The sequence below is a fragment of the Grampus griseus genome, assembly GCF_964374135.1.
Source record: "Grampus griseus genome assembly, chromosome: 2".
Taxonomy (NCBI): Eukaryota; Metazoa; Chordata; class Mammalia; order Artiodactyla; family Delphinidae; genus Grampus; species Grampus griseus.
This window is the reverse complement of record NC_139018.1, coordinates 87,654,466-87,676,710: the sequence shown is the minus strand read 5'-3', so window position 1 is coordinate 87,676,710 and position 22,245 is coordinate 87,654,466. Positions and strand designations below refer to the sequence as shown.

The 22,245-nt window shown below is 37.1% G+C and overlaps 1 protein-coding gene across 2 annotated transcripts in view; it reads left to right on the top strand.

Annotated features, from left to right (window-relative positions):
- The window catches only part of SPG11 (SPG11 vesicle trafficking associated, spatacsin), a gene marked incomplete at both ends in the record, with an annotated part of 87,516 nt that overhangs the window by 39,696 nt on the left and 25,575 nt on the right, over positions 1–22,245 (top strand). For both annotated transcript variants that reach the window (XM_082647463.1, XM_082647462.1), the window contains 11 exons: positions 1,208–1,314; positions 3,139–3,284; positions 4,463–4,624; positions 6,962–7,028; positions 10,935–11,100; positions 12,278–12,483; positions 12,736–12,844; positions 13,754–13,913; positions 14,289–14,561; positions 15,201–15,401; positions 16,160–16,267. In XM_082647463.1, the coding sequence (XP_082503589.1) occupies positions 1,208–1,314; positions 3,139–3,284; positions 4,463–4,624; positions 6,962–7,028; positions 10,935–11,100; positions 12,278–12,483; positions 12,736–12,844; positions 13,754–13,913; positions 14,289–14,561; positions 15,201–15,401; positions 16,160–16,267 (1,705 nt within the window). The remainder of the gene's footprint in view (positions 1–1,207; positions 1,315–3,138; positions 3,285–4,462; positions 4,625–6,961; positions 7,029–10,934; positions 11,101–12,277; positions 12,484–12,735; positions 12,845–13,753; positions 13,914–14,288; positions 14,562–15,200; positions 15,402–16,159; positions 16,268–22,245) is intronic.

Sequence of the window (22,245 nt, the reverse complement as noted above, 5' to 3'; positions counted from 1 at the left end):
CCTCCCACTCTAACATTTGGTACATCTTTTAGTTCAATACTGCATTCAACTAAATGCTTATTATGTGTTTTTTTGTGATGTTAATTCTGTAACATCTCTGTTAACCTTTTAAATAACCAGAAATTAGAAAGAAATGCTTTACAAGTTTAAAAGAGGGAGGATTCTAAAGGTTAACTTGGACTTCTTTGATATTTTCATTACCAAGCAAATGTTAAAAACTTTGAATTCATCGCCACTGCAAGGTATCTTAGAAATGCTCTAAAGCTTATATTTAGATAGACAGATATCAATATATATTGATATCTAAGATCAACCTGCAGTATTGTTATCTGTGGCCAGTGTTAATTGCTATTGGGTCAGTAATAATAAAAACAGTAGTAGTCTCTAACATATGAGTGCTTACAGTGTTCTTGACATTAGGCTTAGTACTTTACATGCATTATCTCATTTAATCTTCAGAAAACCCTGTGAGGTGGTTACTTACTCCTCCATTTCACAGATGAGGAAACTGAAGCTTTGAGAGAGACTAAGTGCCCTGTTTAAGGCGTACAGCTAGTAATTGGTAAAGCTAGATTTAATTATACTTATGTTTGATTCCAGAACCCACATTCATGTGCTAGGGAGAACATTTTTATTTTATTTTGTGTAGTAAAGACTAGGAAGTCAAGCAAAGGGTGTATTTCTTGTTCATATCATTAAGACTTACTTTGAACACAGAAATGTTTTCCTGAAAGCTACTGGCAAGTGAAAGTTTAAAAGCTGTATTTTTAGAGGACCTGTTATGAGCCTTAACTGCTTAGTCCCAGCTTCTCTTGTAGTTACGTAAAGGTTTTCAAAAACCTCTTAAGTTTGAAAAAGCTAAAGAGCTTTTGTTGTTAAAAAAAAAAAAAAAAAAAACCAATACAGCGTATCTTCAAGTGCAAAGATATCTGGTGGTAATCTTATACAGAGTTGGTAAAATTTCATCACAGTAGGAAATACATTTTAAGTGATATTATCCCTGTCTCTAAAATTCTCTATTTCCAGATCATAAGGCATATGTAAAACACAACACAAGACTGGGATTATATTGTGTTATATTTACTTTTTAATTACAAAGTTCTTTTTTTTTTATGCTAGTTATCCCCTGAGCAAACATGGTTGTAATTGTCTGTCTTATCCTCTATGTTAATCAGATAGTTTTTTTGTTTGTTTGTTTTATATACAGACTTAGTCCTCCAAATTGTCCCTTTTTGGAAAAAAAAGAATTACATGAAGCTCACCCTTGGTTTGAATTTTTAGTCCAGTGTCGACAAGTTTCCAGTAATTTAACAGGTATGGGTGTATTGTATTAAATAATAAAACTTGCTTTGGATAAATAACTGGTCTGTTGAATGGAATTTAAATTGCGAACTCTTTGAATAAACTGTCTAGCTGTAGACAAATATTTGGCCATAATCTAGACTCAAGCTTTATTTAAAAAGCAAAAGACCAAAAATGTTAGCCTCTTGACAGTGAAGAAAACCAGACTTGGAGCAGATAGCATGTGTGGTTATGTTGGCTATCTCTTACCCTACCAGTTCATCACAGGTTCCTGCTCTTTGGTAGACTGACACCCTGTTTCCATGAGGAGGTGGTCTGTCTTCCAAATGGCTGCCCTGAATCTTTCAGTAAGGAACTCCAATTGGAGTGAAAATAAATCCATAGTATATGTGGGATTGTTGTGTCTTCTCTCGTGGAGCCAATGATGGAGAGCCTTGCTCTGGTTATAATCAGGTAGAAAAACCCTGTGATCCCTGAGGGCTTAGTGGGTGTTATTCTAGAGGTTCAGGAAATGGGACAGGCCAAGCCACAACATACGCAAGGAGTGTCAACAGCCAATCTTTCACTTTTATGTAATGCCTGATTTCTTTCCTAATGAATAACTTTTTTCATAATGTGGGTTGAGGGGTTTTTGGTTTTGTTTTATTTTTTTGGTGATCATAAAGTAACATGTTTCATTGTTAAAAAATAATAATTAAAAAAATAGGAAGCCACAGACAACTATCAAGATAACACCTCAATAGGTAGATAGCTTAAGTGAACAGGAAGATAACTATCCGTAGGGAACTCTTGATATGTTTTAATATATTTTGTTCTAGTTATTTTCTCTATACTTTTTTTAAACCTAGTCAATATTGTATTTCATTCATCCAACAAATATTTATTTATCCCCTACCTGTGACAGTCTGTAAGTGCTAGGGATATAACCAGAAACATCTATGTATTTGTATATTGTGTTTTTTCATATAGTAATTATAACATAAGAATTTTCCTATGTTCTTAGAGACAATGACCATTTTATGTCTACATAATATTTCATTGTATAGAAATACTCTTATTTAATTTACTATCCTCATTTTTTGACATTAAGGCTGTTTTCAATTTTTCCTGTTATAAATAATAATCTTGAGTATATTTGAACATAAAATTTTTGTGCTTGTTTCAGATTATTTCCTTAGTACAGATAGGTTCCTGGATATAAAATTCCTGGGTCTGGGGTTATGTGCATTTTGAAGGTTCTTTGTTTTTTTGAAGGTTCTTGATATAAGGCTAGATTGCTTTCCAGGAGGGTTACACCATTCTTTTCTGTAAGTCCCAGCTTCTGTGCACACTGACCAGCTCTGTGCTTGAGGATGAATATGTTTAAAAATCATTGCTGATTTGATAGGTGATATATGGCATCTAATTACTATTTTAATTTGCATTTCTTTATTGCTAATGAATTACATATTTTTATGTGTCAGACATTTATATTTCCTTGTTTGTAAAATGGTTATTTCTTTTGTCCATTTATCTGTTACAGTCAGTATTTTGGGCTTTTGTATTGATATGAGCTCTTTGTTGAAGGCATTAATTGTTAGGTTGTCATCTGTTGTTGATTTTTCCCCTTGTTCATTACTACCTTTCAATTTTCTTTGTTTGAATGGAAGTTTTTATTTTTATGTGGACAAATATTTCTTTTTTTTCCTTTGTGACATTTTCCCATTGCTCTTAAACTTAGAAAATCCTTCTTACTGTGGATAGAGTTAAAAATTAAGTTTCTTTCTCAGAATTATGTAATCCTTAGTTTAGTATTTCTCTCTCTCAAGGAGAAAAATGTACTCTCTTATTTTTCAGATCCCAAACTGATCTTCCAGGCTAGCCTTGCAAATGCTCAGATACTGATTCCCAGCAACCAGGCCAGTGTAAGCAGTATGCTATTGGAAGGACATACCCTCCTGGCCCTTGCTACCACAATGTATGCACCTGGGGGCGTCAGCCAGGTACAGACAGCACTTTTACCTGTTATGGCAAAATAGGACTGATTTTAAATTTAGCAGAAATATCGGTGGATTTTCTAGGTCTCAGTTGATATTAAAATATAACCACTTACAAGTATTTCATTAGATTAAAGAGCATAAAACAAGGGTGAATTTTTAAACTTTATATCGTATCCTCTTAAGTTGAAAGGAGACTGCTATAGTCAGCCCTCGATATTCGGGGGTTCTGCATCCACAGATATGGAGGGCTGACTGTACTACAGTATTTTATATGAGGGACTTGAACATCCTCGGATTTTGGCATCTGTGGGGGTCTTGGAACCAATCACCTGTGGATACCAAGGGGCGACTGAATGTTGTATAGTGATTTTTTTCCCGTTTATTTGTTCTCTAATACTCCAGGTTTGTTTTCAGGATAGAATCAAGATCTAATTGCTCCTTGGAGTAAGTATACTTTAAATCTGTGACTTGGGAATTATTCTCTGTTATTTGACCTCTTTGAGAGTTAAAAAGGAAATCATAATTTTTAGCTACCCTTAAAAACTCTTTTGAGGAATCCAGTGAAAAGTTGCCTGTCTCTGCTTTTTTGAAAGTATAGTGTGGCTGGTTAGAGGGAACTTAAGAATGCTGTTAAACATCTAATCTGCAAAAGTTTGTTACTGATGCTAGCTTAATTTAATACCACCTCTTTTAGATTGTTGCAGTATACCTTAACTTCATGGTTATTTATTCTTCCTGTTTTTGATCACCTGTCAGAAATCAGTCAGAATAACTTGAGACCTGAGAGGAAAGGACCTAAGAGTCATCTAGTCTAGTAGGTTTTTTTCTTGTAAAATATTTACTATTTAATATCTGAAATTTTTAAATATTGTAGTAGAGCCTTTTTTCAAACAGCTTTTCCTTATGCAGTTTGAAAACCACTGATCTAGCTGAACTTTCTAATTCAGTAGATGAGGAAACTGAAGCCTGCCTGATATTAAAATATCTAGACCAAGGTCATACAGCTAGTTTGTCTTAGAACCAGAACTAGAACTATTGGCTACTGACTCCTTGTCCAGTGCTGTTTTCACTACCACCTATTATATCAAGCTAATCTTGTTTCACAGGCTACTTATGAAAAAAGGACTTAAATTTGGAGAAGAGAAAAACATTATTCTATGCCATGTTATCTTTTTATTTAGGTTGTTCAGAATGAAGAAAATGAGAACTGTGTGAAGAAAGTAGATCCCCAGCTACTGAAGATGGCATTAACTCCTTACCCCAAGCTTAAAACTGCTCTCTTCCCACAGTACACTGCCCCTAGTGTCCTGCCACCAGATATTACACTCTACCACCTGATTCAGGTACAGTATTTAGGAGTATCAGTCAGCGTTCAGCCAGGAAAACAGGAACCACTCTGGGTCTTCCAAATGGAGGACATTTAATATAGGGAATTACTTACACAGAATGATAGCAAAATGGAGAAACCAAACGTGTGATGATGAGACAACCCAAAAATTAACAAAGAAGGAAGCAGTCAGCACCCCCTAAGGCTGCAAGAAAGTGGTGTTGTCTGAACCCAGCAGCTGTAGCCTCTCTGGGAGCTAAAATCACAACCGGGCTACCTACTGGGAGCTGGGACGAGAGGGTAGGGCTGGAACCATGCAAGAGATGCCCTAGAAAATAAAGAAGGGGAAAATATCTTGGTTTCTCCCCTCTTGCCACCTTTAATCTCCCATGTTGTCTCTCATGGCTATACCTATCTGGTAGCCAGAGGGCAAGTGAGTTTGGGAAATGCAGTTCTCTGCAGTTCAGGGCAGAACATGGGAAAGGTAGAAATGGATCTGAGAGCAGACAGATAGTTGGCCAGCATACTTGTCTGCTACTTTGATTGAAAGCTGCTTCATTCTACCACTGATAATTTCTGTCTCTTCTCAGTGAATAGGGCTGTTTATTTATTTAAGTCACCTTTAGGACAAAGACCTCTTTAAGAATGTGAGAGACTTCCCTGGTGGTCCAGTGGTTAAGAATCCACCTTCCAATGCAGAAGATGCGGGTTTGATCCCTGGTCAGGGAACTAAGATCCCACATGCCGCACGGTCAGCTAAGCCTGTGTGACGCAACTACAGAGCCCGTATGCCTCAAGTAGAGGGAAGCCCACGTGCCACAACTAGAGAGCCCACATGCCGCAGCCAAAAACAATAAATTAAAAAAAAAAAAATGTGAGAGAGCGGTGAACCCTCTTCCCAGAAAAGTTGCACATAATTTTGCTTATATTTCAGAGGAATTCACAGATTCCCTGAAACCTATCCTGGGATCCTCAATTAAGGACACCTTCTTTTGCTCATTTCTCATTCCAAAAGGCTTTTGCTTTTTTTCCTGGGTACCAATATTCCTATAGTGTCTTCAGTTCAATCTAAACTCTATAATCCTATGAAGGTACAAAACCTCTCTTACTCTAATGTGAAATTTTTTAGGGTACAGACTGGTGCTACTTAAAAATGTAGTCCCCAGGCAGGTGCCAGTCCATGAACTGCTTGTTGCTTGTATGTGTCAGCAGGGTTGGTTTTTTTTTTTTTTTTTTTTGGTTCGTTTGTTTTGTTTTGATTTTATGTAGCAAGACTTTCTCAAAGAAGGAAGCAGTAAGCTAGATTTATATTTATCACAAGCTTCTTATCTCATTGCAGGTCAGCACTTTGAGTAACATTGGTATATAAACTAGATATAAGTAGATTATATAAAAACATAGTTTTACTACCTAAAGTGGATTCAATCAGCCTAAAACATAAGAGGTTTCAGGTTGTTCTTTGTTCTGTTTTCAGGTTGACTGATGCAGTTATTTAGTCCTGTTATTTTAGGAAGAGTATTCCTTCCTTAATAGACCACAAGATTCTCCCTTAATTTAAAATTAAAGCTGCTTTGGAATTCCATGGCGGTCCAGTGGTTAGGACTTGGCACTTTCACTGCCATGGCCCAGGTTCAATCCCTGGTCTGGGAACTAAGAATTAATAAGTAAATACATACATACATACATACATACATGCATACATAAATACATAAATAAAATTAAAGCTGCTCTTTTCTTAGCCATCCAGATCTTGGCCTAAGAGTTCTGTTGTCTCCTGTATCCCTCCCGCCATCTATTTACTGTCTTTGCTAAACCTTTGGCCTACAGATTTCAAAACAGCCAGCGCTCCTTGCTCTCAAACCTTTTCTGACTGACCTGATCTTAGTTGGCTGTTTTTTCTTTGCTGTTGTTAGTGATGATTTGTTCATCACATTCCTTTAACCCTTGATCTAGTTGTCTCACTCTTTCCTGACCTGCCTCAGCACACCTTGTATTTATGGTGGTAACATTTTCTAGCCTCTCAGTCCTCTTGACTTTTGATTCCAAAGGACTTCTAAAGCCATTTTTACATTATAATTGATGCTGGTTCTATCAAAAGAGAGTATACTTTGCAGACATAGTTTGAAGTGCAGAGAGTCTTTCAAAGGAACATAGCCAGTTCTATTTTTATTAATGTAGAAAAATGTCTCATATGCTCTGTGTTCAAAGAATTTATGTCTAGAAGGATAAAAGTTTTTAATTGCCCTGAAGAAGGGAAGCTGAACTGCCTGTGAAGCTCTTTCATATGATTTTGTTTACTTCACTTTAGAATCAATTAACTTTTAACTCTGATTTGACTTTTCCCCTTTTTCAGTCATTATTGCCCTTTGATCCTAGCAGATTGTTTGGCTGGCAGTCTGCCAACACACTGACTATAGGAGGTAAGTCATTATGGATTCTTCTTGCTTTAGAAGCATTTCAGCAGTGTTGACAGAAGTTCATTTTTGTAAAGCCAACCTAGTTTCCCCCCTGCTTTCTATTTTAAAAATAAAGGCATATTCCACTGGAAAACATTTTCTTTTTTCTTTTTTTTTAATTGAAATATCGTTGATTTACAGTATTATGTTAGTTTTAGGTGTACAGCACAGTGATTCAGTTGTATATATATTCTTTCTCTGATTCTTTTCCCTTATAGATTATTACAAAATATTGAATATAGTGCCCTGTGCTGTACAGTAGGTCATTGTTGGTTATCCGTTTTATATAGAATAGTGTATATATGTTAATCCCAACCTCCTAACTTATCCCTCCCCACCCTTTCCCCTTTGATAACCATAAGTTTGTTTTCTGTGTCTGTGAGTCTCTTTCTGTTTTGTAAATAAGTTCATTTGTATCATTTATTTAGATTCCACATATAAGCTATATCATATGATATTTGTCTTTGTCTGACTTATTTCACTTAGTATGATAATCTCTAGATCCATCCCTGTTGCTGCAGATGGCATTATTTCATTTTTTATGGCTCTCTCTCTCTCTCTCTCTCTATATATATATATATATATGTGTCACATTTTCTTTATTCATTTATTTGCTGATGGACATCTAGGTTGCTTCCATGTCTTGGCTATTGTAAATAGTGATGCAGTGAACTTTGGGGTGCTTGTATCTTTTCTGATTATACAGAAAATTATACAGAAAAAATCAGAAAAAATCTGATTATACAGAAAAAATCTGATTATACAGAAAAAATCTAGATCTGTAACTCTATTTCTGTCTTGTAGATAAGTTCATTTATACCTTTTTTTTAAGATTCTACATATAAGCAATATCATATGATATTTGTCTTTGCCTGACTTACTTCACTCAGTATGACAATCTCTGGGTCCATCCATGTTGCTGCAAATGGCATTATTTCATTCTTTTTTATGGCTGAGTAATATTCCATTATATATATATATGTACCACATCTTCTCTATCCATTCCTCTGTTGATGGACATTTAGGTTGCTTCCATGTCCTGGCTATTGTAAATAGTGCTGCAGTGACCATTGGGGTGCATGTATCTTTTAAAATTATGGCTTTCTCTGGATATATGCCTAGGAGTGGGATTGCTGGATCATATGGTAGCTCTATTTTTAGTTTTTTAAGGAAGCTCCATACTGTTTTCCATAGTGGCTGTACTAATTTACATTCTCCCCAACAGTGTAGAAGGGTTCCTTTTTCTCCACACCCTCTCCAGCATTTATTATTTTTAGACTTTTTATGATGGCCATTCTCACCATAGTAAGGTGATACCTCATGGTAGTTTTGATGGAAAACATTTTCTAGGAAGCTGAATTGAAAACATACTGTGAGTTAAAAGTCATTGTATGAGGTCACTAGTGGTTTACTTGCTGGGGAATGTAATATAGACCTTCTGCTTAAATTTCTCCCTGTCCAAAAATCCTTGTTCACTTGCACTATAGTATTATAAAGGTTAAGAGCATAGGTGTTGGCATTAGACAAATCCTGGCTCTACCATGTAATAGCTGTATGACCTTGGGCAACTGATTTAACTTCTCTTCAGTTTTCTATAAAATAAGTAAGTGACAGTGTCCACCTCACATGTTACATGAGAATGAAAGGAGACAAGGCATTTAAAAAGCTGTTGCAGTTCCTGACACATGGTAAGCACCAGATGCGCACACACTGCCATCCTCTCTAGACCATAAAACTTCCCCTGATTTTTTTTTTGTGTGTTGTTCTTAAACTCTGCTTTTTCTATTTCTTTTTTACTTATTCATTTTGAATTAGCCTTTAATATCATATTACCTGTGGTGCCTCTGCCTACATTACTCTAAAGGAGGCTTCAAATTAGTACTTTTCACATAATATATACCTTGTAATATATACCCTGTAAATATTTATTGACTTATGTAAAAGTGCATTTTCTAATGTGTCAGTTTTATAAGTTCAAATTTCAATATATTGAATTTACCTAGTGCCTAGTGCAGTGCCGGGCCTATAATAGATATTCAATCGATATTTGTTCAGTGCAGGATAAAGTAGTGCTTATTGCATTTTCAAGTGAAAATACTCATTCTAATCTCAGTGAGGTTACCGGAGAGTAGACAGAATCCCCTGTACTGTTCTAATGCCTCCAACTCCATCAGCCAGAGTCCTGAGGCCCTGGTGGAGATGGAACACTCTACTGGGTAAACAGAGGAAGCTGAAGGCATGTTCCCTGCCTGATTTTTAGAAGTTTAAAGCATATTTGAGGAAATAAAGCACAAATTAAATGAAACAATTATCATGAAGACATAATACGGATTTTTTAAATTGGAGAGTTGTATTTAATTAGAATGTTGACTTCTTTTATCATATGGTTTTACCACTGAAAGTGGCCACAAGGCAACTGCGTGGTGATTTGGCTTCTGCAGCAGGCCAGAGAAAAATTTCTCTTCAGGTAGAATTTTCTCTTATACAAAATCTCCATACTAGCCACCAAACCACTAAAAATTCAGGGTCTTATTTGAATAAAAACTCAAGTTTGTTCATTCAGCTTTATATGAACTCAGCAAATATTGAATGAATGAATGGTTTTATATGTAATTGTAAGTTACCAGAGTCACTCTGATCTTACAAAGAATACAGATAAGACGTGTGACAGTTTTTTAATCTCAAAGGAGGTATACTTTTAAATAATAGCTTTGTAAGATGACAGACTCCTCTAAAGTCTTCAAGTCCCGTTTTTTTAATAAGAGCTAAGTCACAATATAAAAAGCCCTTGGAATTCCATGGGAGGGATACAACTTTATTTCAGAAATAAGCTTTGAACTTTGAAAATAAGAGCAGATGCACTGTTAACAGTTCAAAATGTTGTTTTGTCTCGTTTTTTTAATAGGTAGTAAGCAGTTAAGCAGTTAACTGTTCCTATCAAGCCCTAACTTTGTTTCATACCAACTTTTCTCATCCAAATATCTTTTGACTTCGTATTTTTCTAAAAAGATAAAAAAAATTTTTTTCTGCTTTTTTCGTGGACACAGAGGAACTTTGACTACTCTGCTGGTCTTGGAAAGTTGGTATCATGATGTAGATAATAAGGTGCTCTATGAATCCAACATCAGAAAGTACAGGTAGTGATAACAAAAGTTTATTAGGAGGGTATTAATATGGAGAAAAGGATGTTCTTCTCAAAGTATTTGTTGGAGAAAGGTACAGTGAGTTGGCCTTGGTGAATAGAGGATTCATATAAATATGAGCTGCATGAATGAATTAAAAAGCTACACTTGCAAATCATTAGCAGAAATTTTGTAGTTAAAGGGTTATTGCCACTGTGAACTTAATGGATCATCAGATACAAAATTAAAGCATCTAAAATAACAAGTAAGTTCAGTAGGGGAAAAGCATAGTTTATAAGTTTTGTTTTGGTTTTTTTTGTGGTATGCGGGCCTCTCACTGTTGTGGCCTCTCCCGTTGTGGAGCATAGGCTCTGGAGGCGCAGGCTCAGCGGCCATGGCTCACGGGCCTAGCTGCTCCGCGGCATGTGGGATCTTCCCAGACCGGGGCACGAACCCGTGTCCCCTGCTTCGGCAGGCGGACTCTCAACCACTGCGCCACCAGGGAAGCCCCTGTTTATAAGTTTTTATGTAGCTTCTCAGGTACACATTTTTGTATAAAATGAGGGCTACCTCCACATATTAAAATAAAATTATTACATCTTGGTGGTTCAAAGTGATACACAGTGGTACAAAATGATTACAGCAACCAGTTTTCTTTTACCATTGCAGAGTAAAGTTTTCCACATGCAGATCTGAAACTAATCATGGTGAGGTGCAGGGGATTAATACTGCTTCACTTTCCCCCCAGATGCAGCGAGTCAGCTCCCACATTTCTCTAGCCCTGACCTGGTTAATAAATATGCTATAGTAGAACGTCTGAATTTTGCTTATTATTTACATCATGGACGACCATCGTTTGCGTTTGGTACTTTTCTGGTTCAGGAATTAACCAAGAGCAAGACCCCCAAGCAGCTGTAAGTATTTAAAACATAATTTGTACTCTTAATAAAAGGCATATCTGTGTACTTTTACACATGCATATAAATGCATATAAAAAACCTATTGGAAACATACCACAGTTAGTAATTATATTTGACCGGGGAATTATATATATATGTATTTTTTCATTTGTGCTTTTCTGTATATCCCAGGTTTTTGGCATTTAGCTTGTCTTACTTTTGTGTTTTTTGTTTGTTTGTATTTTGGCCCGCGCCATGCAGCTTGCGGGATCTTAGTTCCCCCACCAGGGATTGAACCCATGCCCCCTGCAGTGGAAGCATGGAGTCCTAACCACTGGACCGCCAGGGAATTCCTTTACTTTTGTTAATAGGAAAAAAGATTAAAATATATTTTAAATAAGATAATAAATATATCTGAAAAGCATGTTTTTAAATAATGATCCAGGAGCTTGCCAAATGTTAGCAATTACTATAAAGAGGGAATTCTATAGTGAGATGTGAATTCTGTATTTAAGATCTTGGTCTTTTATAATTCACTTTTATAAAGCACAGAATTGGGAGGAGTATTTGATATAATCAGCAGCTAAATACAGATTTATTTTATTTATTGTTTTATAGTTAACAAAATAATGCATCTTTATGTTAAAATATTTAAGTAGGTCAGAAGGGTGAAAAATGAAAGAAAAAAGTCCCTCATTCTCTCATCTTCATTCTACATGGTATATAAACATGGTTAATTTCTTGTGCATCTTTCCTCAGAATTTTTCTATTCATGTAAAAGTACATATGAGTCGTTTAAAATGTATGTGCTTTATGATGTCAAATTTTAGGTGGCATTAATTTTCTTGGTAGTTTGTGTACATACAATTAATAAGATCATAAGTTGGTAGTCTTTCATAAGTTCTATTCCACGTTCCCTGAATAAAGTTGGAAGCAAAAATAATTTGGACTATGAGTAGGCATTTTAGGAGAAGGTAAATATAAGGGAATAGGGGGCTATGGAGCCAGAAGGAGACTAAAAGCTACCTAGAACCTAAATGGATGTATATAAGGGGTGAAAAAGGGAAGGGGGAGGAAGTCAAAAATCGCATGCATCTGATGCTCCAAGTATCACTGATGTAATTCAATCTGCTTTTCCTGGTGAGAAAAAATGTTCACGTGCTCATGTGATTTTGATTCCTTTCTTTTTCAGAATCCAGCAAGTAGGCAATGAAGCCTATGTTTTAGGGCTCTCCTCCTTCCACATACCATCAATAGGAGCTGCCTGTGTTTGTTTCTTAGAACTGCTTGGCCTCGACAGCCTCAAGCTCAGAGTTGATATGAAAGTGGCCAATATAATTTTGAGCTACACGTGTAGAAATGAAGATGCTCAGTACAACTTTATCAGAGAGTCTCTAGGTACAGCACCTTTATGTCATTTGTTGAGAGGACAAGGGACAAATAGGTCTAAGGCATTGAATTGTGAGTGATTGGGGAGGAAACAGTTATCTTCCGTTTCATCCTTCTTCTGCAGAATTTTTGCACTTTATTTCACTTTATTGGGCCCTTTAATGGGTTTCTGAAATGTCTCTGGGCCATACTCTTCAAACAGAACTGCCCAGTTCCCGACCTTTTCTCTTGACCATATTTTGTTGTTTATATTTCTTATAGCTGAAAAACTATCTAAACTGGCTATGGGTGAAAAGTCAACCATAGAAGAATTGCTTGTTCTCTTAGAAGAAGGTATATGGGACAGCATTCAGCAGCAGGAAATAAAGAGGTTTGTGAGTTGCGATCCCAGCCTCTTTTCTAGCAAGCTTTATTGTTCCAATCTGTTTGCCTAGTCTTTCTGCCAACACATGTTTTCACCAGACCTTATCTTCTTACTCATCGAGCACATAACAGATTTCAATTGCATCTTGCCATCAGTAAAAGAAGGGTGAAGATAATGATTCCCTCTTTACAGATAGAGTTTCCAAGAGGTAGAGAAGAGTTTTGTCTCCTCTTCTGTGCTGCTGGTCTGAGAAGTCTCTTAAGTGTTACATGTTGAAATCATTTCAGAAGGAGCACGATAGATGTCACAAAATTTGACTCTTAAGTGATGTCCTTGATTTTTTTCTTGCTAATGTATGTCCATATAATATATGGAAGGTGAGGTGACCATCTGGCCACAAAAGCCCCTCTCCTTATACATTTATGTCATCTTTCCTCTGTGCTATTCTCCACTGGGGCTGACCCGCTACCCCGACCCTGGGAATGCACCATTCTCGTGTACCTCCTGTCACTGACTGTTCTCAGCAGTTTCCTTCTCAGCAGGTACCCTCCCCTTAGCAAGGAAGCCCAGGCACCGATCAGGGCTCTGATAGTCTAAAGTGAATCATGCAAGAGAATTAAGCACTCAGACAATTTCTTGAGTGACTATTTTTCTCAATTCTCCTAAAGATGGTGCATAGCTGGTTTGATAGATACTTGGTTGATAAAAAAGGAATGAATTTTGCCAGTATGCTAAGAAAGTTATTGTACATTATGGGTGAAAGAGTCCTTTTTTCCCCCAAAGCAGTCTAATAAGTATTTGTTGAAAGGCTTTTTAGAGAATATACTGTAGTTTATTTTTTACTAAGTTTCCAGTTTAAAGCTACATTTTAACGAGTTTTTTCCTCTTACCCCCCACCCCCACTCCCAATTATAGGTTATCCAGTGAATCCAGCAGCCAGTGGGCATTAGTGGTACAATTCTGCAGGCTCCACAATCTGAAACTGAGCACATCTTACCTTAGAGAATGTGCCAAAGCAAATGATTGGTTACAGTTTATTATTCACAGCCAACTCCATAATTACCACCCAGAGGAGGTAAGCAACCAATTGTTGCCAGTTTTTCAAGAAGAGAAATTGGAACACTTCTCAGAAGACAGTGTTCTTTCTGTTGTATATACATAGGCTTTTGTTTGCTATGATACTATTATTTTTACTAAGATTTCAGTGGGTTGGCTTCAGAGGACTAGTCATTACTACTAAAGAGCTGAAGGAAGAGTTTTTGTGACTCCAGATTGAATACGGAAACTTACTCAAACACAACAACTATGTAAAATTATATGGTCACCTCTGATGCAGTTCAGGGTGAGAAAGAACAATTGTGCCTATGCTTTTCTCCAACATTTTCAGCTCCAGCTGAAATTGGAAGTTGGTTGTCTTTTTTGATCATCAATCATCTAATATGTTTTCTAGGTGAAATCTCTTCTCCAATATTTCAGCCCTGTTCTTCAAGACCACTTAAGACTGGCTTTTGAGAACTTGCCCTCAGTGTCCAAGTCTAGAATGGACAGTGATCAAGTCTGCAACAAGTCCCCGCAGGAACTGCAAAGAAACAAAGTAGAGATGACTGATTTCTTTGAAATTCTGCTTCAGTGCTCAGAGGTGCCAAACTCCTGGTGCTGGCTCCTGGCAGAAGCAGTGAAACAACAGGCCCCAATCCTTAGTGTCCTGGCCTCATGTGTCCAGGTGAGAATCTTGAGAAGCCTACATTAGGGACTCAGAGGGCAGTAGAAAAAGTGGGAAGAGACAGGGAAGGCTGATAATCAGGGAGAATGTGAGGTGATGACAGTGAGGCCCTAGCATATGCTTCCAAGGTCACTGCCACTTTTTGTGCTTCCCCAGCTTAGGCTTCAGGCCATCTAGTGCATTTCCTTGTGCCTTAATGTTCAGTAACTTAAGTGATCAGAGCCTTGGCTTCCGGTTGGCAGTCATAGAGAAGGATGCTTTGGTGGACCGACCACATCTGTGTCTTGAGCAGGAAAGAGGGATGCTCCGAACAGTCCCTTGATCAGCAGTTCTGTAGAGGACAGTCTTGTTTTCTTATACTTAGTACTTTGCTGACCTCCACATATATCCCCTCGGTTTCTTGGCCTTTTGACCTACTATACTCTGCAGGACAGTTTATAACTGGTTGTTCCCTTGGTTGTTCATTAGAGTTTGTTTCATGTTTGAAGGATTTTCAAGTCATTTTAACCAATGTCGTGAGGTGACTTGTTCTAAACAGGAAATATCCATCTGTAGTTGTAGCATTGCTGGAAGCTTCTGCAGTCAAGTAATCCATGTGCAGTCATTATCTTATTTTGAAAAGTTCTTATCCACTGGCAGGACGCCAGTGCTATTCCTTGCCTCTGTGTTTGGATCATCACTTCTGTGGAGCACAGTGTTGCAGCTGAAGCAATGGGACACATTCAGGACTCAATGGAGGGCCATACTTGGGACCTTGAGGACCTCTCAGTCATCTGGAGGACGTTATTAACACGGCAGAAGAGCAAAACTCTCATCAGAGGTTTCCAGCTTTTCTTTAAGGTAGTGTTAGTCCATTTCTTTCCTCAGTTTAAAAGGGTTACTTCAGAATATCCCCCGTTGGCTTTTAAAATTATTCCTATCTCTGGGATTTTTTTTTTAAGCCAACAACAGATAACGATATTAGAACTATCATTTATTTAGCACAGTGCTTTATATGTATTATTTTAGTCGATTCTAACAATAATCCTATATAAAGTAATATTTTAGAAGAATGTTATGAAGTGATATTATCCTCATTTTACAGAGTGATATACCAAGGCTCACAGAACTTAAGTAACATGCCCAGGGTCTCAGAGTACTTTAGTAAGTGGTTTACTTATGGTTCAGATCCATAATCTCTAATTCTAAAACTGCTATCCTCTGACCAAAAAGCTCCCACCAAAGTGATGGAAATGTATGGATTAATGCCACAAACAAGCAGTAGGTTAACAGATCAGTGGAGCCCATTACCCAGGAGTGTATGTAGAGGTGTCTTAGCAGCGTCTAATGGAATATCTCCTGCTCATGTGTAGTGGACCAAGTATAGACTGGAGTATGGACTGTTGAGTAGGTGTACCTGGCCTGAGTATCTTTTTTCCAAAAGGAAATATAAATTTAATTTCCTTTCTTTTTAATATATATGATTTCATTCTACTACAAAGCTGCTATTAATAGTTTTGTTTTTTACTTTAACCTCTCCTATATTGGCATTACTCATTGAGAATGTAGTATTGATTAAGTGTCAGGATTTTTAACTTCATTCAAACTCTTCCTCAAAGGAGTCCCCATTACTCTTCATGATGGAGATGTATGAACTGTGTATGTTCTTCAAGAATTATGAGGAAGCCGAAGCTAAACTTCTGGAGTTCCAGAAGAGCCTTGAAACTGTAAGTTGGAATTATAGTGCTCTTTCTTGCTGATCTGAAATTGGCTAAAGTGGCCTCTCGTCTGCTCGTAGTCAGGATGTGGCAGCAGTTGAATAGCTGTTACGTGGCATAATGCAAACTGAATCATTTGTATTGTTCCAGAGATGGAGAGGCAGGACAGGAGTTGCAGGGACCTTGCTTACAGCACATCAGTTGCCATGGATGACAGAGAGGTTTCATCCAGTGTGCTAATGAACTCTGATCAGTATCCTGAGGCCGCAGCCAAGCTCAGTGGGAAAGGGAATAATGGTATCCACTGTGGATGATACAGAGGAGTGTGGTGGTACAGGGGCCATGTTTTGCCAATCCACAATAACTCCAAGAGCATTGAGAGTGAGGGGTGTTTAATACTGCTTTATTCACTGTGACAGAAAATAATGGTTTTTTCCATCAACACTCCTTGTGGTCTCTGTCCAAATGATGCTGAGCCTTATGGTCAATTTCAAGCTTTACCTATTCTGATGCTTGTTTCAGACCTATTTACATGTGGAGCTAATTAAGCCTATGGAAGAAAGAGGAAGCTGTAAAAAAGGAAAATATGCCTTAGTCCTGCTTGGGGTTTCAGCACTTTTGCCCTCTCTATCCCAAAAAAGCTTTATGATAAATGAGACAAAACCGTATACTGATTTTACCCAACAAATACATCACAGTGGAACTTGTGTATATGATTTTCCTCTCAATCACATTCGTCTTAACTGTAATGAAGATTTTAAAGTTTTATTATTCGAAAATACTGAATCAGTTATTCAAATATGCCTGAAGTTCCTAAATCACAGAAAATAGGGACATTCATTTCCTTCATCTGTCACTCTCCATGGCTAGAGCCATACAGTATCTTCTTTTTTTTAAATTATTTTTAAAAATTGTGATAAAATACACATAACATTTACCATCTTAACCTTGTTTTCTTAAACAGGCGTCTTTTTTTAAATTTTAATTTATTTAATTTATTTATTTTTGGCTGCGTTGGGTCTTCGTTGCTGCACACGGGCTTTCTCTTGTTGCGGCGAGTGGGGGCTACTCTTCCTTGCGGTGCACGGGCTTCTCATTGCGGTGGCTTCTCATTGTGGAGCACAGGCCCTAGGCTCATGGGTTTCAGAAATTGTGGCATGCGGGCTCAGTAATTGTGGCTCATGGGCTCTAGAGCGCAGGCTCAGTAGTTGTGGCACACGGGCTTAGTTGCTCTGTGGCATGTGGGATCTTCCCGGGCCAGGGCTCGAACCCGTTTTCCCTTGCATTGGCAGGCAGATTCTTAATCACTGCACCACCAGGGAAGCCCTGTACCATCTTAACCATTTTTAAGTACATAGTTCAGTGGCATTAACTACATTCACATTGTTGTGCAACCATCAGCACCACCATCCATCCCCATAGCTCTCTTTTCTTTTTTTTTTTTCCCATAACTCTCTTTTCATCTTGTAAAATTCTCCACTCTCCCCTCCCACTAGCCCCTGTCAATCACCATTCTACTTTCTGTCTTTATGATTTTGACTAAGTACCTCACAGAAGTGGAATCATACAGTATTTTTCTTCTTGTGACTGGCTTATTTCACTTAACATAATGTCCTCAAGATTCGTCCATGTTGTAACGTGTGTCAGAATTTCCTCCCTTTTTAGTGCTAAATAATATTCCATTGTATTTATATATCACATTTTGCCTATCCATTCATCCATCAGTGGACATTTGGGTTGCTTCTATTTTTTAGCTTTTGCAAATAATACTGCTATGAACATTGTGTACGAATATATATAGACCTTGCTTTTAATTTGTTTGGGTATCTACCTAGAAGTGAAATTGCTGGATGACATGGTAATTCTATTTCTGATATTTTGAGGAACTGCCATACTGTTTTCCATAGCAGCTATACTATTCCCACTAACAGTACACAGGCTTCCAATTTTCCACATCCTCTTCAGCACTTGTTTTCTGTTTTTTTGGTTTTTTGTTTGTTTTTTTTTGCAGTTTGCAGGCCTCTCACTGTTGTGGCCTCTCCTGTTGCGGAGCACAGGCTCCGGAGGTGCAGGCTCAGCGGCCATGGCTCACGGGCCCAGCCGCTCTGCAGCATGTGGGATCCTCCCGGACCGGGGCACGAACCCCTGTCCCCTGCATCAGCAGGCGGACTCTCAACCACTGTGCCACCAGGGAAGCCCTGTTTTCTGTATTTTTGATAGTAGTCATCCTAATGGGTGTGAGATGGTATCTCATTGTATTTTTGATTTGCATTTCCCTAATGATTAGTGATGTTGAGCATCTTTTCATGTGCTTATTGGCCATTTGTATATCTTCTTTGGAGAAATGTCTATTCAAGTCCTTTGCCCATTTTTGAATTGAGTTGCTTGTTTTTTTGGTTGTTGAATTTTAGGAATTGTCTATATATTCTGGATATTAATCCCATGTCATACATATGATTTGTAAATATTTCCTCCCATTCTGTGGGTTGCCTTTTTACTCTGTTGATGGTGTCCTTTGATGCACAAAATCGTTTAAATTTTCATGAAGTCCAATTTGCATATTTTTTTTTTGCTACCTGTGCCTGTGGTATCCTAGCCAAGAAATTATTGCCAAATCCAGTGTTGTGAAGCTCTTGTCCTGTGTTTTCTTCTAAGAGTTATATTGTTTTAGGTCTTACATATTTAGGTCCTTGGTCCATTTTGAGTTAATTTTTGTGTAGGTTGTTAGGTAAGGGTCCAACTTCATTTTTTTGCATGTGGATATCTAGTTTTCCCAGCACCATTTGTTGAAAAGACTGTTCTTTCCTTATTGAATGGTCTTGGCACCCTTGTCAAATATCATTTGACCATGTATATGAGGGTTTATTTCTGGGCTTTCTTTTCTTAGCCATTGGTCTATATGTCTGTCTTCATTGGCTATTTTGATTACTGTAGTAGCTTTGTAGTAAGTTTTGAAATCAGGAAGAGTGAGTCCTCTAGTTTTTTTAGTTTTTTTCAAGATTGTTTTGGCTATTTGGGGTCCCTTGAGATTCCATATGATTTTAGAATTTTCTGTAAAAACAAAATGTCATAGGGATTGCATTGAATCTGTAGATTTTTGGGATAGTAATGAGATTTTAACTATAGTAAGACTTCCAATTCATAAACATGGAATGTGTTTCCATTTAGTCTTTAGTTTCTTTCAGTGGTGTTTTGTAGTTTTCATTGTACAAGTCTTTTACCTCATTGGTTAAGTTAATTCCTAAGTACTTTATTCTTTTTTTTTTTTTTTTTTTTTTTGACTGCACCATGTGACATGTGGCATCCTAGCTCCCTGACCAGGGATTGAACCCCCATCCCCTGCAGTGGAAGCACAGAGTCTTAAACACTGTACCTCCAGGGAAGTCCTATTCTTTTTGATGCTGTTGGAAATGGAAACATTTTATAATTTCCTTTTCAGATTGCTCATTGTTTGTGTATAGCAATGCAACTGATTTTTGTGTGTTGACTTTGTATCCTGCTACTTTGCTCAATTCATTTACCCTTAAGTTTTATGGTGGAATCTTTAGGGTTTTCTATATAAGATCATACCTGCAAACAGAGATCATTTTATTCCTTTCCAACTTGGATGCGTTTTATTTCTTTTTCTTGCCTAAGCACGCTGGCTAGAACTTACAGAACTGTGTTGAATAGAAGTGGTGAAAGCAGGCATCTTTGCCTTGTTCCTGATCTTAGAGGAATGCTCTCAGTCTTGCACCATTGAGTATGATGTTTGTTGTGGGTTTTTCACATAAGGCTTTTATTATGTGGAGGTAGTTTCCTTCTATTCCTAGTTTGTTGAGTGTTTTTTTTTATCATGCGGTGGTGTTTAATTTTGTCACATACTTTTTCTGCATCAATTAAGATGATCATGTGGGGTTATTTTTTTCTTCATTCTGTTGAAGAAAACTGTGACATATACATTGAATTTTGTATGTTGAACCATTCTTGCATTCCAGGAATAAATCCCATTTGGTTATGGTATATAATCCTTTTAATACGCTGCTGAATTCAGATTGCGAGTCTTGTGTTGAGGATTTTTGCATCAGCGTTCATAAGGGATATTGGTCTGTAGTTTTCTTGTAGTGTCTTTATCTGTCTTTGGTATCAAGATTATGCTGGTTTCACAGAATAAGTAGGGAAGTGTTCTCTCCTCTCCAGTTTTTTGGAAAAGTTTGAGAAAGATTGGTATTAGTTTTTTAAATGTTTGGTAGAATTCATCAGTAAACCCATCAGGTCCATGGCTTTTCTTTGTTAGGAATTGGTTTTGGTTTTGTTCTGCTTTTTTGGTTGGGAGATTTTTGACTACTGATTAAATCTCCTTACTAGGAGATTTGGTCTATTCAGATATCTATTTCTTTGTGATTTAGTCTTGGTAGGTTTTGTGTTTCAAGGGATCTGTCCATTTCATCTAGATCATCCAGCTTTTTGGCATACAGTTGTTCATAGTACTCTCTTATAATCCTTTTGATTTCTGTAGAATAGGTAGTAATGTCCCCACTTTCATTTCTGATTTAGTAATTTGAGTCTTCTTTAAAAATGTGTTGTTTAATTTCCACAATTTTGTCAGTTTTCCAGTTTTCCTTTTGTTACTGACTTCTAACATCATCTCATTGTAGTCAGAGAAGATACTTCATATGATATCTGTATTTTAAAATCTATGAGACTTAATTGGAGTTAACATATGTTCTATCCTGGAAAATATGCCATGTGAACTCGAGAAGGATGTGTTTTTTATTGTTGTTGGGTAGAGTGTTCTGTGTATGTCTGTTAGATCTAGTTGGTTTATTGTGTGAAGTCCTCTCTTTCCTTACTTGTCTCCTGTCAGGTTATTCTGTCCATTATTGTAAGCAGAGTACCGGCATACCTTTGAGATATTGCAGGTTCAGTTCCAGACAACCGCACTAAAGTGAATATCACAATAAAGTGAGTCACATGGACTTTTTGGTTTCCCAGTGCATATAAAAGTTATGTTTACACTATACTGTAGTCTGTTAAGGGTGCAATAGTATTATGTCTAAAAATATATATATACATACCTTAATTTAAAAACACTTTATTGCTAAAAAATGGTAGTTCTAAGTTCAGTCTTTTAAGGAAACTCCATACAGTTCTCCATAGTGGCTGTATCAATTTACATTCCCACCAGCAGTGCAAGAGGGTTCCCTTTTCTCCACACCCTCTCCAGCATTTATTGTTTGTAGATTTTTTGATGATGGCCATTCTGATTGGGAGGTGATACCTCATTGTAGTTTTGATTTGCATTTCTCTAATAATTAGTGATGTTGAGCATCTTTTCATATGCCTCTTGGCCATCTGTATGTGTTCTTTGAAGAAATGTCTGTTTAGGTCTTCTGCCCACTTTTTTTTTTTCTGCCCATTTTTTGATTGGGTTTGTTGTTTTGATATTGAGCTGCATGAGCTTAATATTTTGGAGATTAATCCTTTGTCAGTTGCTTCATTTGCAAATATTTTCTCCCATTTTGAGGGTTGCCTTTTCGTCTTGTTTGCTGTGCAGAAGCTTTTAAGTTTCATTAGGTCCCATTTGTTTATTTTTCTTTTTATTTCCATTTCTCTAGGAGGTGAGTCAAAAAAGATCTTGCTGTGATTTATGCCAAAGAGTGTTTTTCTATGTTATCCTCTAAGAGTTTTATAATATCCAGTATTACATTTAGGCCTTTAATCCATTTTGAGTTTATTTTTGTGTATGGTGTTAGGTAGTGTTCTAATTTCATTGTTTTACATGTAGCTGTCCAGTTTTCCCAGTACCACTTATTGAAGAAACTGTCTTTTCTCCACTGTATATTCTGCCTCCTTTGTCATAGATTAGGTGACCATAGGTACGTGGGTTTATCTCCAGGCTTTCTATCCTGTACCATTGATCTATATTTCTGTTTTTGTGCCAGTATCATAGTGTCTTGATTACTATAGTTTTGTAGTATAGTCTGAAGTCAGGGAGCCTGATTTCT